The sequence below is a fragment of the Carcharhinus amblyrhynchos genome, chromosome 4 (genome assembly GCF_965287045.1).
Source record: "Carcharhinus amblyrhynchos chromosome 4, sCarAmb.v2.hapA, whole genome shotgun sequence".
Taxonomy (NCBI): Eukaryota; Metazoa; Chordata; class Chondrichthyes; order Carcharhiniformes; family Carcharhinidae; genus Carcharhinus; species Carcharhinus amblyrhynchos.
In genome coordinates, this window is record NC_137327.1 from 36,083,357 (window position 1) to 36,099,859 (window position 16,503).

The 16,503-nt window shown below is 41.1% G+C and overlaps 1 protein-coding gene across 3 annotated transcripts in view; it reads left to right on the forward strand.

Annotated features, from left to right (window-relative positions):
- The window catches only part of adcy7 (adenylate cyclase 7), a 147,937-nt gene that overhangs the window by 111,443 nt on the left and 19,991 nt on the right, over positions 1 to 16,503 (forward strand). For all 3 annotated transcript variants that reach the window (XM_080186975.1, XM_080186973.1, XM_080186974.1), the window contains exons 14-19: positions 6,755 to 6,835; positions 8,225 to 8,294; positions 9,304 to 9,401; positions 9,495 to 9,579; positions 11,153 to 11,284; positions 14,402 to 14,476. In XM_080186975.1, the coding sequence (XP_080043101.1) occupies positions 6,755 to 6,835; positions 8,225 to 8,294; positions 9,304 to 9,401; positions 9,495 to 9,579; positions 11,153 to 11,284; positions 14,402 to 14,476 (541 nt within the window). The remainder of the gene's footprint in view (positions 1 to 6,754; positions 6,836 to 8,224; positions 8,295 to 9,303; positions 9,402 to 9,494; positions 9,580 to 11,152; positions 11,285 to 14,401; positions 14,477 to 16,503) is intronic.

Sequence of the window (16,503 nt, forward strand, 5' to 3'; positions counted from 1 at the left end):
CCCCTGTCTACGTCTATGGGGATGATGTACAAATGGTCGACAGCTTCAAGTTTTTAGGAGTTCAGACCACCAACAACCTGTCCTGGTTCCTCCATGCTGATGTTATAGATAAGAAAGCCCACCAATGCCTCTACTTTCACAGAAGACTAAGGAAATTTGGCATGTCCGCTACAACTCTCATCAATTCTTACAGATGCAGCATAGAAAGCATTCTTTCTGGTTGTATCAGAGGTTGGTATGGCTCCTGCTCTGCCCAAGACCGAAAGAAACTACAAAGGGTCATGTATGAGGCCCAATCCATCACTCAAACCGACCTCCCATCCATTGACTCCATCTACACTTGCCACTGCCTCGGCAAAGCAGTCAGCGTAATTAAGGACCCCACACAGCCTGGACATACTCTCTTCCACCATCTTCCATCAGGAAAATGATACAAAAGTCTGAGGACCCGTGCCACCTGACTTGAGAACAGCTTCTTGTCTGCTGCCATCAGACTTTTCAATGGACCTACCTCCCATTAAGTTGACTTTTCTCTCCGTCTAGCTATGACTGTAACACTACGTTCTACACTCTCTCCTTTCCTTCTCTATGAATGGTATGCTTTGTATAGTGCACAAAAAACAATACTTTTCACTATGTACTAATACATGTGACAATAATAAACCAAATCAATTCCAATGACCGCAAATGCTTTTGGCTGGACTGATAGGCCTTGACCCTTACTATAGGCCCAGATTCTGATGTCGTTGGCAACACTCACTATTCACCTAGAGGTCTCTTCAGATAGTATGGGTTTTTGTGTGGAACTTGCAGTGATTAGAAATCCAAAGGAAATGTGTGGTGCCCTCTACAGGGGATCAGGAACCTGTGACTAGGAAATGCAATTGGAAATTGACCACATTAGAGACACAGCAGAATGAATCTTTCCTGCCCCGTGGAGCACACTCAGGTGGTAGGTCTGGGAGCAAAATGGAAAAGTTTCATATTCGGTCACCCCTCTTTTGAATGATCCTGCCAAAGAAGGGGTCAAAATGGCACCAGCTACTCACCTAGCACTGATGGTCAGACAATTGAGTGTCACTTGGGGGCCAATTGGTGATGCTTTTGGGTTCTTGTCATCATCAGATCATCTCCTCATTGAGGCTGAAGCCTGATAGGTGTCTGCAGGCAGTCTCCTGTCATTCCAGAGCAGGGCATACAAAGCTTTGCATGACTTCCCTCTATCACGGAGCCACAGGGGTCAGAGGGTCATCCTGTGAAGAAGCTCCCCCTGATTCTGATGCATTGTTCAGTGGGCAATTCTGTCTTGAGTGTGTGGCCTCCACCTTAGCCCTTAATACATACCTGTGTTATCTGCTATACCCAGTGGTACACAGTTAATTAAACTGAATTTCAAAGATGTTTGTTCTCCCTCTTCTGTTCCCCAGCAAGAGAAGGTAAGAGTATTTTATTGGGAATATGTGTTCTTTCAGCTTCAGTGTTACACCTGAACAAACCTGTTAAAATGGAATTATTCACTGCAGCCATTGTGCTTGGTATTTTTCCTATCCCTGTGGGGAGGTCAGTGATTTGCATTAAGGCGAGGCACAGGCATGAAGAATGATGTATTTAAATGGAGTATCATTTAGCTACTGATATCTGCAGAACTGTACCCTGGCAAGAGTCACTGCCTTTAGGACAATTGGAGAAGGAATGCCCTGGTCCCCAAATGAATCCTGTTGATAATAGTATTCATTTCAACAATATCAATGTAGTTTTAATTTGCATAACAATGCTCAATTGTCTCCCCTTCGTACTGTTGCTACTTCTTCACTTGCTACTCAATGTCAAGCTAAAATAATCTGCTTGAGCACCTTATCTTTTCTAAAAGGAATCTTATTGCAGTATCAACATGTCTAGATGTTTCATCGTAAGTAACTGAGAAGGATCAGAGAGGCATTTGTTTTCTTCTGCAGCATTTACAAATTACAGAATGCAGCAACAACTGTGTTGTACTGTGTCAGTATACTTACAATAATACAATACAATCAAAGTTCAGGTTGTTAAAATACTTCACACAGGGTAATGAGCAGTGCCATGCAATCTAATCTGGATTATGTTATTACATATTCTTCAATTATGGGAGCAAAAGTTCATTTGAAATAGGCTCAAGAATGTAAACTATTTTAATTGTTTTCGTTCACTGAAGCTGGTTTGAAGACTCAATTTTAAACAGTGATAGCATACAATTAGAAGGATACCAATGCTGGAATTACACATTCCCCCATCAGTGAGAATTAGGCAGTGAGACTTTATGCTGGTGCGGGTAAGGCCTCAGACACGATTCCTGCCCTTGTCCCAATTAAGGCACTTAAGTGTCCAATTAATGGCCACCTAAGGAATGTTTCCTGCCCAACCTCAGTCTTTCAGCTGGTGGAAGGATTTATCTGGGGCATAGAGAAAGCCTGAAGAAAAATGGCCTTAGATCTTGGTTGGGAAGAAGGTTGGGTGTCTTCTCCATCAGAAGCCTCTTCTTGGCTGTGATTTCCGCACCCCCCCCCCCCACCCCGCCTAAGATCCAATGGTTGCTGGACCTCCCTCCCCACCCCAGCCTTGCCCCCAGCACCCTAACCATACCATCTGTGCACCCCCTCCCCCATCCCAGGATGTCCCTATCCTCCTCACCCTGAGACCTCTTAAGCTTACCTTGTCCTCTGATTCCAGGACTTAAGCCCAGGCTTCTTCCCAAAGCTCCTCATGAGGCTGCAGGGACTGGAGAGCGGTTGGCCATTCAGGTTGGCTGACAGCTATCTAAGGCGGGACTTTCTCCCAAGTGAGGGGCAGACAGTCCTGCCTGCAGATATTGATGCTCATTTGAGCGTGGGATGGCTGTGAGATGCTCAGAGTCTGTGGAGATGTGTTCACCACCATCACTTCAGTCGGTGGGAAGGGAAATCCTGCCATCTGAAAAATTTAGGCCCAGATATTTTTGATTTACCTTAATGTTGCACACAAGAAATGGTTCTCACAGCACACTTCAATGATCTCAGTCTTTAGAATAAAATTGTTTTATGCTGCTTTCTAGCTGAAGCAATTAATTCCAATTTATTGGGTGGTTCCAAACAACCTTGTGTGCTGTGTTTAGTGAGTAAACTGGAAATATTTAGTGACGTGTCCTGCTCCTTCTATAGTTAGAGTAATACAATGGAAGCAAAACATTCTTGGGTGGGAACCAATTGCGTCTAAGTTGAGGTTGCTGCCAGTCATGCAACATCTGGTGAAAGAAGACAATTGAGGTTTCAGTTATAAAACCTTTGCTCAGAACTAAAAGAACTATGTTTCACACAACAGGGGAAAACGACACATATACACATTCACGCACACACACATACACAAATACACATTCTGACACACACGCATACACATTCACGCATATACATGCATACATGTTTACATGCATGCCCATTCACACATTCACATTCTTACATGCATACACATTCATTCACGCACACACACATACGCACACATGGTGGGGAGACATGTTGGCGTAGTGGTGATGCCACTGGGCTGGTAATCTAGAGGCCCAAGCTAATCCCCAACATGGCAGCTGGCAAAATCCAAATTAAATGAATAAAATTTGGAATTTAAAGCTAGTCTCAGTCATGACGACCATGAAATTATCATTGTTTGTCATAAAAACCCATTTGGTTCACTAATGCCCTTTAGGGAAGGAAATCTACCAGCCTTACCCAGTCTGATCTACACGTGACTTCAGACCCACAGCAATGCGGCTGATTCTAAAATGTCATACAGTTCTGCCTGCAGCCAATTGATGCTCACTCGAGCATAAAATGACTGTGGAATGCCCAGAGTTTGTGGGGATCTATTCACCATTGTTTCTTCAGTTGGCAAGGAGGGAAAGCCACTCAGTTCAATGGATAACAAATACTGGCCTTGCCAACGATGCCCACATTGCATGACAGAGTCCATGCCTTTGACTATATGAATTAAGGACATTTCCCGTTTTCAGAATTAGTCAACAATACAGGAAACATTTGGTTTGTTTTGCTCATGATTGCTTAGCAACCCTTGTGACCACCGATTTTAAAACAAATTGGTTACTGTACTTCCTACACTACAACAGTAACTATCCTGTAAAATTGCAAGTCTTTCTAGTAACTCTTGAGATATTGTTACCAGAGCAACATATTTTCGACTTGCACTCATTTCTACTCTGCAGGTTTAAAAAGATGACTTTAGTGTGGAGCCAGGAGGAGGAACAGTGTTTCTTGACTCCACAGCACTGCACTCGGTTTTCCTTTCTAACCTGATCCAACTGTCCAGCAGGCTAGTGCTAGACTGTTTCTACATCTTAATCTTTTGCAGTGTCTTTGATTCCCCAACAACACCGCCTCGCTCCCCGCCTCTCGCCCCCCCCCCCGCCCCCTTTTATACCTTGTTTCGACAGATGCAGGGTCTGTGATTCAGTTCTGTGGGAAGGTTTTATATTTGCTATTTGGGGTCGGGGGGGCTAAATGTTCTGAGACCTGGGTTCGAATCCCACCGCAGCAGATAGCAGACTTTAAATTCAATAAAAAAATCTGGAATTAAGAATCTCCTGATGACCATGAAACCATTGTCGATTATTGGAAAAACTCATATGTTTCACTAATGTCCTTTAGGGAAGGAAATCTACTGTCCTTACCCAGTCTGGCTTACATGTGACTCCAGAGCTACAGCAATGTAGTTGACTCTCAACTACCCTCCAAGGGCAACTTGGGATGGGCAATAGATTCTGGCCATCCAGTGACACCCTTGCCCCACAAATGAATAAAAAAAATGTCAGTTACCATGAATTTTCTTGACAGGTGTTGCCTGAGTTGTGAGCACCTGTAGCCCTTTCTCTGATTTTACTTGACTATTTTGATGAACTTGAGTTCAAAGAATGTCGGGCCGGCCTATTTGTGCTTCTGATGCTAAAAAATTTACTAAGCTTCCTTAGTGCTGCTTTACCACAATTTAGTGTTATGCTAGTGCCCCCAACTCTTGACATAAAGGTCTGCCCAATAACCAGTCCTACTGAATGTAATTGATTTACTTAGATATTGTTGGGAGCCAATAGCATCAAGCATATTTTAACAACAACTTTTGAAGTATGTTAATATTGTCTGCTTAAAGCCATATAAAACATGGTACTGAAATCTACTTGGATCATTATAGTGTAATATTTCCATTTAGTTGATTAATTTAGTACATTTTGCTTCCTGCACACAACTGCATCTAATTCTTGCATCTCAACTGCTTGTTTTGTTAAAATGTTCATTTTTAAATGTACTCTGATTGCACCTTCACTTTACCTGTTATGACTTATAAAGTGTAAAGTCTGGTCATGGGAATGTTGCATTTTTTAAATGAATTAGTAACGTGTACCAAAGCGATACAAGTCATCATCTGATACAATTGGCTCAGTTAGAAGCACTCTGCCTCTGAGTCACAAGGCCCAGGTTCCCACTCAAGTGCCTGAACACACGAATAAAAGCTGACGTTCTAGTGGAGTGCTCTGGGAGAGCCACGCTGTTGGAGATGGGGGATTTTCTGGCCATTCATGCTGGCAGGATTCTCTGACCCCGCTGCAGTGAATGAAGATTTGACTGAGCACCAAATTCTCCATCCTCGCTTTCAGTGGTGGCGGGGTGGGAATGGCTGGAAAATTCAGGCTACTGTCTTTCAGACGTGATGTTAAACCATACCTACCCTTTTGGGTGGATGTCAAAGATCCTATGGCACCATTTTTTGATTTAATTTGATTTTTATTATTGTCACATATATGGTATAACAGTGAATAGTATTGTTTCTTGTGCGCTTTACAGACAAAACATACCATTCATAGAGCACACAGGAGAGAGGGAAAGGAGAGGGTGCAGAATGTAGTGATACAGCATTGCAGAAGAGGGCATTATCACCTGTCCTGGCCAATATTTGTTCCTCAATCAACATCACAAATGAACCGATCCCGGTCATTATCACATTGCTGTTTGTTTAAGTTTAGCTATTAGTGTCACAAATTTACATTAACACTGCAATGAAGTTACTGTGAAAATCCCCTAGTCACCACACCCCAGAACCTGTTCAGGTACATAGAGTGAATTTAGCATGGCCGGTGCACCTAACATGCACGTGTTTTGAACTATGGGAGGAAACTGGAGTACCCAGAAGAAACCCACGCAGGCACAGGGAGAATGTGTAGACTTCACACAGACTGTGACCCAAGCTGGGAATCGAACCCAGGTCCCTTGCGCTGTGAGGCAGTAATGCTAACCACTGTGCCACTGTGCTGCCCTTGTGTGTAGTTACTTTGTGCAAAATTGGCGGCTGTATTTTCTACATTGCAATAGTAACTACATTTCATTTTCTGTAAAATATGTTGTGACATCTGTGGTTATCAAAGGAGCTATATAAATGCAAGTCCTTCAGTCATTCTCTTGTGATATTGTTACACTTTTCTGAAATCCACTAACTTTGCAGCCATAAAGGTTTATCCTCTCATTTTATCTTGGATAACTCATTTTGAGAGTATTTGCGATTATTGACACTAACGTGTATGTTATCCAACCCCAAATCAGTTCCCTTAATGGACTTTTTAGTTTGAATTTATTTCATTCATTGATTATTTCTCCATAAGAATTGACTGCCGTACGATGCCTGAAAGGACATTTAAAAAAATGCAAAAAACACTACAATGTTAACTACACTAACTGCAATGTTAACTCTCTAGAAACAAATCTCAAAAAAGAAGATTCGAAGAGGAACTGCATGATAAAATGATCACAACAATTGATGGCATAAATTCGTACAAGTATGTATCATTGCAAGTTTCTACTTCTTTAAACAATACATTTCAACAACATTCTGGGTGTTGAAAACCTTGTAAATGGCCATTCGAATATAAGGAGTATTCCAGAATAAAACAAACATCCTTGCGTTTTGAAATCTCAGCCATTAAAAATGCTTTTCCATGTACTTTTGTTTTGTCTAAGTAAAATAATTTTTAAATTCAATGCAGCCAGGAGGGACCTGAGTTCAATTCTAGGTAGATGCTGAGTTGAGTTGGGGCATTAGTTATTGCCCTAGGCCTGGGACTGGAAAACAGAGATTGCGGTCCCTTCTGGAACATTATCTGTAATTTTGCAGGCTGTCTCTGCCACTGGATCAGACATGACTGAGTAGGGAAGGCGGGGGGTGGAAAATAATGACACATCTCAGCCACCGCAGAGTTGGTTAACATTTGATTGTGGGTGGAAATTCTGTAGTTTTTCTGCCAATCTCCCCATGTGGTTTCACTGAATACCTGGAAAAATGGCTTAAACAACGCTTCCTGGGTTTCCTCGAGTTTTCTGCTGAAGTTATGATCAAAGATCAAGAGAATCTTTACACAGAAACATCAAAAATAGCAGCAAGAGTAGGCCATTCAGCCCTTCGAACCAACTCCACCATTCAATATGATCATAGCTGATCATCCAACTCAATAGCCTGATCCTGCCTTCCTCCTCATATCCTTTTAGTCCCTTCGCTCCATACCTAACTCCTCCTTGAATTTGTTTTAATCCTACTTCAATAGGTATTATTTTCCACCCGCTCTCCCCATCTTTCCCTACCCCTTGGTATGGCAGCTGGCCATTGGCCACTGGCGAGATCATCCAGTTCTGCCAATTTCTATTGCATTTTGCATGGCTCGCACTCTCATCTGCCAGGGAACCTGCTGCAGGGGGGTGTCATCATTGGTGGGACTGAAAGATCCTCCCAGAGAGAAGGGCTACAAATTTCAGCCCAATGTCTCTCAGCTGGTGGTGCGGAGAGAAGGTTTTAAAAAAATTCAATGTTTGAAATCATAGTCTAGTAATCCCAGTTGAATTTGCAGCTATGCACGTGGGTTGAGATTTTTGTTATGAAATCCATTATTGAGGTGTTACCTCCTGATAAACAAGCTGGGAAGATCTACTTTGTACACTCTCATGAAGAGTGACCACTTTGCTGAAGTGCAAAAAGGCTTTTAGTGTTTATCAAATTGTAATGCTGCACGAGTCTTGAGGGGAGCAGAACATCTAAGGAGAGAAAGCAGGAATGTAGAAAAATGTGTGAAAAATAGGTTTCATTTTCAAACTAATATTCTGCTTAGATTGTTTGTTTGTTTGTTGTGTGTAAAATGACAGTTGGCTCATTCTTGCAATATTTGTTCCATTTACAGGCAATGGGTTAAGTGTGATGTCTTTTCTCGTATGTTGTTGTCTTTCAGTGAAAAGGGATTAGAAAAACAAGTAAGTATAGTATTGTGTATGTGTGAGCACTAAGAAATCTATGTTTGAGGGCTGGTCTCGCAGCTGATTCGAGAAAACTTGTTTTTGTTCCATTTCAGTTTATGCAGCGACACTACAAGACAAACTACGTGTGAGATTAACACTAGCCGAGTGTTAGGAGTAATTTTATTCTTTAATGCAAGCAACAAAAATTACAATTTTATAGAAAATGACTATTTCAAACATTGCACCAGTGGTCATTCTTTTACTGTTGACTAATTTCTCTTCACACAAAAAAAGGTGTCCGCTATTTCACTGTGGAAACCGCTACGCTTAGTTGTAAATATCGGAGCATCCGTGAGGGATTAATACTCCCTACATTTTATAAACTTTATGAAGGATTGTACATATTGGACAGTTTTGAATCTGAATGAAAACAATTAAAGTTCAAAATTTATTTATTAATGTCACAAGTAGGCTTACATTAATACCGCAGTGGAGTTACTGTGGAATCCCGAACTCTGGCGCCTGTTTGGGAATATTGAGGGAGAATTTAGCATGGCCAGTGCTCCTGACCAGCATGTCTTCTGGATTGTGGAAGAAAACCAGAGCAGCTGGAGGAAACCCACGCAGACAAGGGGAGGACATGCAGATGCTGCACAGACAATGACCCAAGCTGGGAATCAAACCCGGCCCCTGGCGCTGTGAGGCACCAGGGCTAACCACTGGGCCACTGTGAAGCTCCAACCCTGATTATTGCTCAAACTCTCTTTTTGAATCCTTCTACCTTGCTAAACCATACTTGCAGACCTCCTTTGGAACTTTTTTCAGTCACATCTTTGGTCACCCTTTTGGACAATATCTCCCGCAAAGCTGTTTTTTTTAACCTGTTGGCGAATCCCCATTTGAAAGTGCAACTTAAGAATTTGGGAAACTATTTGTCTGTTCAACAAAAAGGAAGAATAATTGAAAGAAAAAAAGAAACATAAATGTATTCTTCATTTTCTACAATGGTTGTTTTTTTTTCCAGTATCGTTCAGTCTGTCTTCCTTCCTTGAAGTATTATGTTGGTTGTGCCGTTTTGATATTCTTTTGCATATTTTTGATCCACATGCTTGTTATGCCACTGTAAGTATTACATTTGTGAATTCTAATCACTTTTAAATGTAGAAAAATGTTGTAATTTTACTGCATCTCAACTAACACTGTTTTTCTTATTAGGAATGTTCAACTGGGAATATCATTTGGAGCTGCTGCAATTATTCTTCTGATAATTCTCTTCATTTGTTTCGCTGGTGATCTAAAGGCAAGTTATATACTAATATTGTAGCCAAGAAAATATGCTTATTCCTTGTCAGAAGTCTAGGCTGTCATTGCTGATTCTTTGTAACTTGGTTCAAAATGACTTTATTTACATTACTGATCGATGGTCAATTCTGTCTATCTGCTATATGGAAATTATGATACAAATGAAGGCTATTTGAACTAAGCCGCCTGTTTTACAGTTCTCCCTCTGCAGGAATGGACAGTTCTAATTATATTTATCCATGTTCACGTTTTGCTCCATCCACTTTCTTTTAAAACATTTGTCGAATCTTATCTTAAATGATTGCTGATATAGTCACTGTCTCAACCATTTATGTTGGAAGTGAATTCTACAATTGTTTGTTTTCTGTGTAAAAACTTTGCTCCTGTTTACTGTTTTAAATTTCTTACATTTAGTCTTGTCCCAATACTCCCTTCCTCTTGATCCTTCGACTACAAAGAATCTGCTGCTTTCTATCTTGTCATATATGTTCATTCTTTTAAATGCATGAATCATATTGTCCTTTAATCTGTGTTTAGACAAAAGTTGGCCTACTTTTACAAGTCCCTTTGAATACTAGGCAGCATCCAAATGATTCTGTATTGCATCTTCTCTACTTGCTCGATATCCTTTCCATAGTGTGGAGCCCAATACAACACAAAGTCACGTACCTAAGGTTTTACTAAGATTTTATCATTATCCCTTGACTATTATGTTTACATTTGTGATAAAACCAAGAATTCCATTTGTGTTTGTTGTGCCTTTGGATAGATCCGCAATGATACCATCAGAGCAGCTTCCTAATTTTCTCAATACCATTTGGACCCATTTTACTTTTGAATTATTGAAATATATAAAATAATGATGGGCATAGGTAGGATGAACGCACATAGTCATTTTCCCAGGGAAGAGAAATTGAAAATTAGAGGGCATAAGTTTAAGCTGAGAGGGGAAAGATTTAAAAGGGATCTGAGGGGCAACTTATTCACACAAAGGGTGATACATACATGGGATGAGCTTCCAGAGAAAATGGTTATTAACTATAGTCTTAAATGAATTGTTTGTTAAAAGCTCCCTAGCGGGTTATTTGAATCATACCTGAGGTGAACCATATCATGTTTATCCTGCCCAAATTCATGGTACAAAATTTATGATCCAGGTGGGCTTCATAAAACATTGTGGAGTTTTATGAAGCTTGCCTGGATCATAATAGCAACATTTAAAAAGCATTTTGATTAGTACATGAATGAGAAAGGATTGGAGGGATATGGGCCGAATGCAGGCAATTGGGACTAGCTGGGAGGGCACAATGGTCAGCCTGGAATAGTTGGGCTGAAGGGCCTGATTCCGTGCTGTATTGCTCAATGACTTAATGTAGGTGCCAGCATTTCCTCAACTTTGAACATGTAGAAACACAGATTCTTAAACAAAACACTTAAATGTTTAAGTTTTGGGAATATGATGAAACTAAATTCTTGAATTTTCATTTGGCTCACGGTGAAAACTGTGCTGGAAAAATTCCTGAAAATGTGACCAAGTTTTAACATGCCTCTCTTTTCTGTTTCACACACAGCACTGGACGAACGGCTCAACTTCAGACTTGTTCATTGCCATCTCTGAAACTGTTACAAAGAAACCAATAGTACGGCTACCACTGATAATTGTAGTCATTGCAGTTGTATTATTCATTTCAGTTTTCAACTTGGTGAGTAATTACAATATAACTATGATAAATGTTCAGATGGGAATTTTTTCTAAATGATATGTGAATAGATAATGGGTACTGCATCATCGCTTCACTGTTTGAGTGAAGGAAATAGCAACACAAAAGGCCCCTGGCAGCAGGTCTTCTCAGTGTTAGTAGTGGCACCCAGAGTACTAGCACTATGTAGATGGAGTTTGCTTGTTTCCGGTGTTGGATATTGGGGCAATTCCAGAATTTAGAGTAGATGGTTGAGCATCAAGTAAGCATCACAGAATAAATTATTGGGGAATGGAGGGTGGAGGTGGAGACAGTGATGAAACATCAACACTGACTTGCCTGTGGTTTATGAAATTGGTAGCAAATTCCCGTACACCTGAAAGTGAAATATGGAAATTGGTCACGTTAGCGATGAGGGATAATTTGCTGATTTTGGCACAGGACCATGTCCTGTCAGCAGTTTGACACATCCATATCTTACAAACGTTGTAAATAGTCTTCTGGTTACACTTATTCTTTTGGCATTTGAGATATCCTGCTACAAACTCATTTTGTTCTCAGGATGTGGATGATGTCAGCAACTCTGCAGATGTTGATGCTAATTGCCCATCCCTAGCTGCCCTGAAAAGATGGTTGTGGTGGGCCTTTCTTGAACTGCTGCAGTTTTTTCAATGGTAACACCTGTACAATAGTGTTAGGGTTTTGACCCAATGTAGATGAAGGAAAGACAGTATATTGTTATGGTTCAGGTCAGAAATTCCAAAGATTTATGGAGCCGAGCTGGATCATAGGTTTTGCACCTTGAATTTGGCTAGAATAAGCATAAGAACATAAGAACATAAGAACATAAGAAATAGGAGCAGGAGTAGGCATTCAATAAGATCATGGCTGATCTGTCGGGGCTCAGTTCCACTTTCCCGCCCTCTCCCCATAACCCTTAATCCCCTCTCTTATCAAAAACCCATCAACCCATCAGTGTTAATGTAAGACTAGAGTCATAGAGATTTGCAGCAAGGAAACAGGCCTTTTGGCCCAACTTGTCCATGCCGCCCCTTTTTTAACCCCTAAGCTAGTCCTAATTGCCCAAGTTTGGCCCAAGTCCCTCTATACCCATCTTACCATGTAACTGTCTAAACTTTTTTTAAAAGACAACATTGTGCCCACCTCTACTACTACTTTGGGCAGCTTGTTCCAGGCATGTGTGAAAAAATTACCTCGCTAGACCCTTTTGTATCTCTCTCTCCCTCCCTCTCACCTCAAACCTATGCCCTCTAGTTTTAGACTCCCCTACCTCTGGGAAAAGATATTGACTATCTAACTGATCCACACTCGTCATTATTTTATAGACCTCTATAAGATCATCCCTATGCCTCCTATGGTCCAGAGAAAAAGTCCCAGTCTATTCTGCCTCTCCTTATAACTCAAACTACTTGTGACTAATAAATAAACTTTAAGATGTTCCAATCAAAAGCAGACTTCCTTTAGCCAAAACCCTTAAAACAAGTTCAACATAGCCAAGTCTAATGCTCATGTGATACTGGGATTGAGTCCTTTGGTTGAATTCTGCAGTTCTCTCGATAGACTCAGTTCAGTTCAGAACAGCTTCCCAGAACAGCAGGGAGAGACTCTGATCAAGCCAGCAACAGCAGATTTTCTACTCCAAGAAGGCAAAACTTTGTTTTCAGATAACCAGCAGAATTTCCCAATAAAACGTGGAGAGAGATAAAGATTTCCTGCAACTTGCTGTCCCTTTTAAAAACTAAACTGCAGCTCAGAACTGAAAATGAAAATCACCTGACCTGCAGTCATTCTTCCTCCACACAATGCAGAGTCATAAACTTCCCAGTAAAAATTAACAAACCTCCATTTTAAGTGGCAATAAAAGGACTCTTGTAGACAGCCCAGCAATAATGACATCAAGTAAGGTTGTGAGCTACAGAGAATGTGATTGAAAAAAAATCTTTCAAAGGTACACTAATGTCACAATATATCTAAGACAAGATGTTGTGACTTGGAGGTTCTCATACCATGTGTGAAATTTTCCTAAAAATTTTCTAAGCCTTACAAAAATCTGAAAACCTGGAGTGTTTCACTTTGTTTTTTTTCCCGTGAACTACCCCATGCAATTTTCCCACACTCTGCCAATTGTTTTGGCAGGAGGGACTTTCATGCTAGTAGGGGAAGCCAGCTGCGGATTGCTAGGCATACATCCTGATGTCCTGCATACTGTGTACATGTGTGCACAATGTATGGGTGATCTGTCACCCATCGCCCATGGATATCGCCCCCTGTCCCCCCATATCGCAGCCTCCCACTCCTGATGCAGAGTCCCTTCCCTTCTCTCCTACCAGCTCCATCTCCTTGGCACTGCCTGGTGCTCAGTTGGCAGTGCCAAGGTGACAGGCAGACTCTGCCAGGCTGACACTGCCCAAGGGGCATCTTCCCCCTCTTCCACCCCAACCACCTGGGGCCTTCAATGGCCTCTGGTCCCACCGGTGAGGCCATAACATCTGGTCTTCGTTGGTGGGGACCATCTGTGATCCTCGCTGGTAAGGGCTTCCACTGACAAGGTGGGAAAGTTAAGTGAACCTGGACTATTGTGTCCCAGGCTCACTAAGCAAAATTTAAGGTTATAAATATTTAAATCAGCCTCATGCTTTTCTTGGGTGCAAGGCTGATTACATCAATAAAAGTTGGAGGATCATGACTGGCTGGACACAGTTCCCGTTTTTAACCTTCCGCTGAAATTTTCCACCCCGCTATGTTAGTTGACCAGCGCTGCGGGGTGGAAAAATCGTGCCCTATGTTTCTGGAGGTCAGTCCATTTAGCAGTGAACATCCATTTAGAAATTGTACCAGCTGAGTCTGTTGATCTGCACAGTGTGCAATTTGGATTTAAAATGTATCCATGAGTGAGGCAGCAATATGAAGAATGGTTTTGTCCAATCTGCTAAGTCCATATAGTTGAAACAGAACAGAACAGTTATGGGTCAAATTGCCATCGCTCAGAGGTGCCCAAGGGCATACTTCAGGTTTAATTTTTATTTCTTAATGTATTTTAGGAGTCACAGTATCAGTGAAAATGATATCTTATATTGAACATTAATGGTTTGTTTTTAGCACTCCTTACAAAGTGCCAATCGAACAGAGCACAATAAGACTAATACAACAACGGATGGGAATTACTGCCTTGCTGTGAGTAGAGATAAATATTACTTTCTCATCTTTCTTGCAAGTGAAACTTGTCTTGGCTGAAAGTACTTAGTGATGTTGGCAATAGCTCTAAAGCACTTTTTGTTCTTCCCAGTGAAGTAATGGCTACAGAAAATATTCAATATGATGTGTAACATCTCCTGTTGTAAAATGAATGATTACAGCAGTAAACGTGTGTGTGAGTGTATATATTCGGATGAAGCAGCCAAAGAATACTTGATCCATCCCGTCCTGATGTAGCTCAGTAACCATTTTAAAGTGACACTTTCTATCCTTGCATGACCCCGTTATAAATTTTAATGTTCACATTCAAGCTGGAAACTGTTAATGTGAACTTGCCGCACAGTAACTACACTCTGCTGTCAGTATTGTACCTCCACTGAGGGGAAGATAAACTGCTGAAAATCTTCCTCCTCATTCGCAGCTGGAATTCTCCTGTGCCGCTGAAAGTGAATGGAGTTACGGCTGAAGAGCCAAATTCTCCATTCCCACTTGCAACAAGGTGGCTATGGACAAGATCGGAGAATCCCACTCATCATCTCCATATGAAAAGTCCGTACAGACAATTTCCACTGGAAATCTGAATGTAGGAATTTATGGTTGAAAACATTGACAGTTGTGTGGTTTCAGTATGTTAATAGTTGATCTCCTGTCATCTTGTACAGGCAATTAATTACTCTGCACTCCTTGGTGATAGCATTGAAAATTTCATTTCTAAATTTTGTACATCTAGGAATGAAGAAAAATGGATGCTTTTGATAAAACCAAATAACTGTCTTTAGTCAGCCACATGTTATAAATACAAAGTTTATATGATTATGGTGTTGTGGGACTGTCTTTATAACGTAGGGTAAAATGGAAGAATGAAGGGAGTCATGTGACCTGTTTTGAATTCTGCCTGACAACAACCTTGGGTGTGCTGGTTAAGGGTTAAAGGGGGGGCCCAGATTGTTTTACTTGCAATAAGGTGCAGGATGTTCACACTTTTATAAACAATGACCAGAGCAGCTGTGTGAATAATGGTTAGATTTTTAGTCTCCAAGTAGCATGGAGGTATTAGAAAAGTCAAGTTGTTTAATTGGTTGTAGTTGAAGCTACATATTTAACTCCTACGATTGAGTTGAGGATTCAGAGGACAGCTAATTAGTGATTCACATTGCCATGGAGATGGGCTTGTTAGAGTCCACAGTAAGTCACCATTTAATAACAGCTTACACGTTTCTTAAAATATTCCTAAACCACACAGCCAGGTCAGTCTGAAAGAATCTTGGAGAGAGCAGGGAGATAGAGGAAGTCAGTGTTGATTGGTCACCATGGAGAATGCAGTTGTGAGCTAATGCTCAGGTTGAAGAGACCAAGTTCATGAGGATTTAAGTGAGGCTGGATGATTCACCTAGCTTTGACTAAAGAGAGGAATCCCCAACCTCATCTTGAAAGTCAGTTTGGGGATGAGAAGTTATCCAGCTGAAAAAGTGAAAAGGAATCTAGCCATTGGACAGATTCCTGGAGAATTAGGTGTTCATTTAAGGGATGGAGCAAGATAAAACTGTGGAAGGGGATGTTTGACCATTTTTAATAAATTAAGTAGTGTATTCTCTGTCGTTTGAAGCATAAGTTGCTGCTGAATAGGATTTAGTTAATGTTGCTTATAGTTTGTTTCCTACAATAAAAGTCTTAAAACTTGAAATCGTAGGCAGAATTCTCCCATCCTGCCCGCCACAGGGACTGTAATGGGTGGGATAGAAAATTTGGTGGAACAATTAAAGGTCTAGTGACCTCACGTTGGAAAATCCTGCCCCAAGTGTGATATTTTCACTGGAATTCAAATATCGTCAAAGGTTATTCGTCTGTGCAGGGATTGTAGCCCACTCCAAAACGAAGCATAGTTCAGCAATGATAGCATGCCCAAAAAACAATCTGTTAGACTGTGCCTGAGGTGCTGTGATGAGTGCACTAAACATCTTAACACTTATAGATTTTACAGCAGCCAGCGTCATAGGCTCAATTGG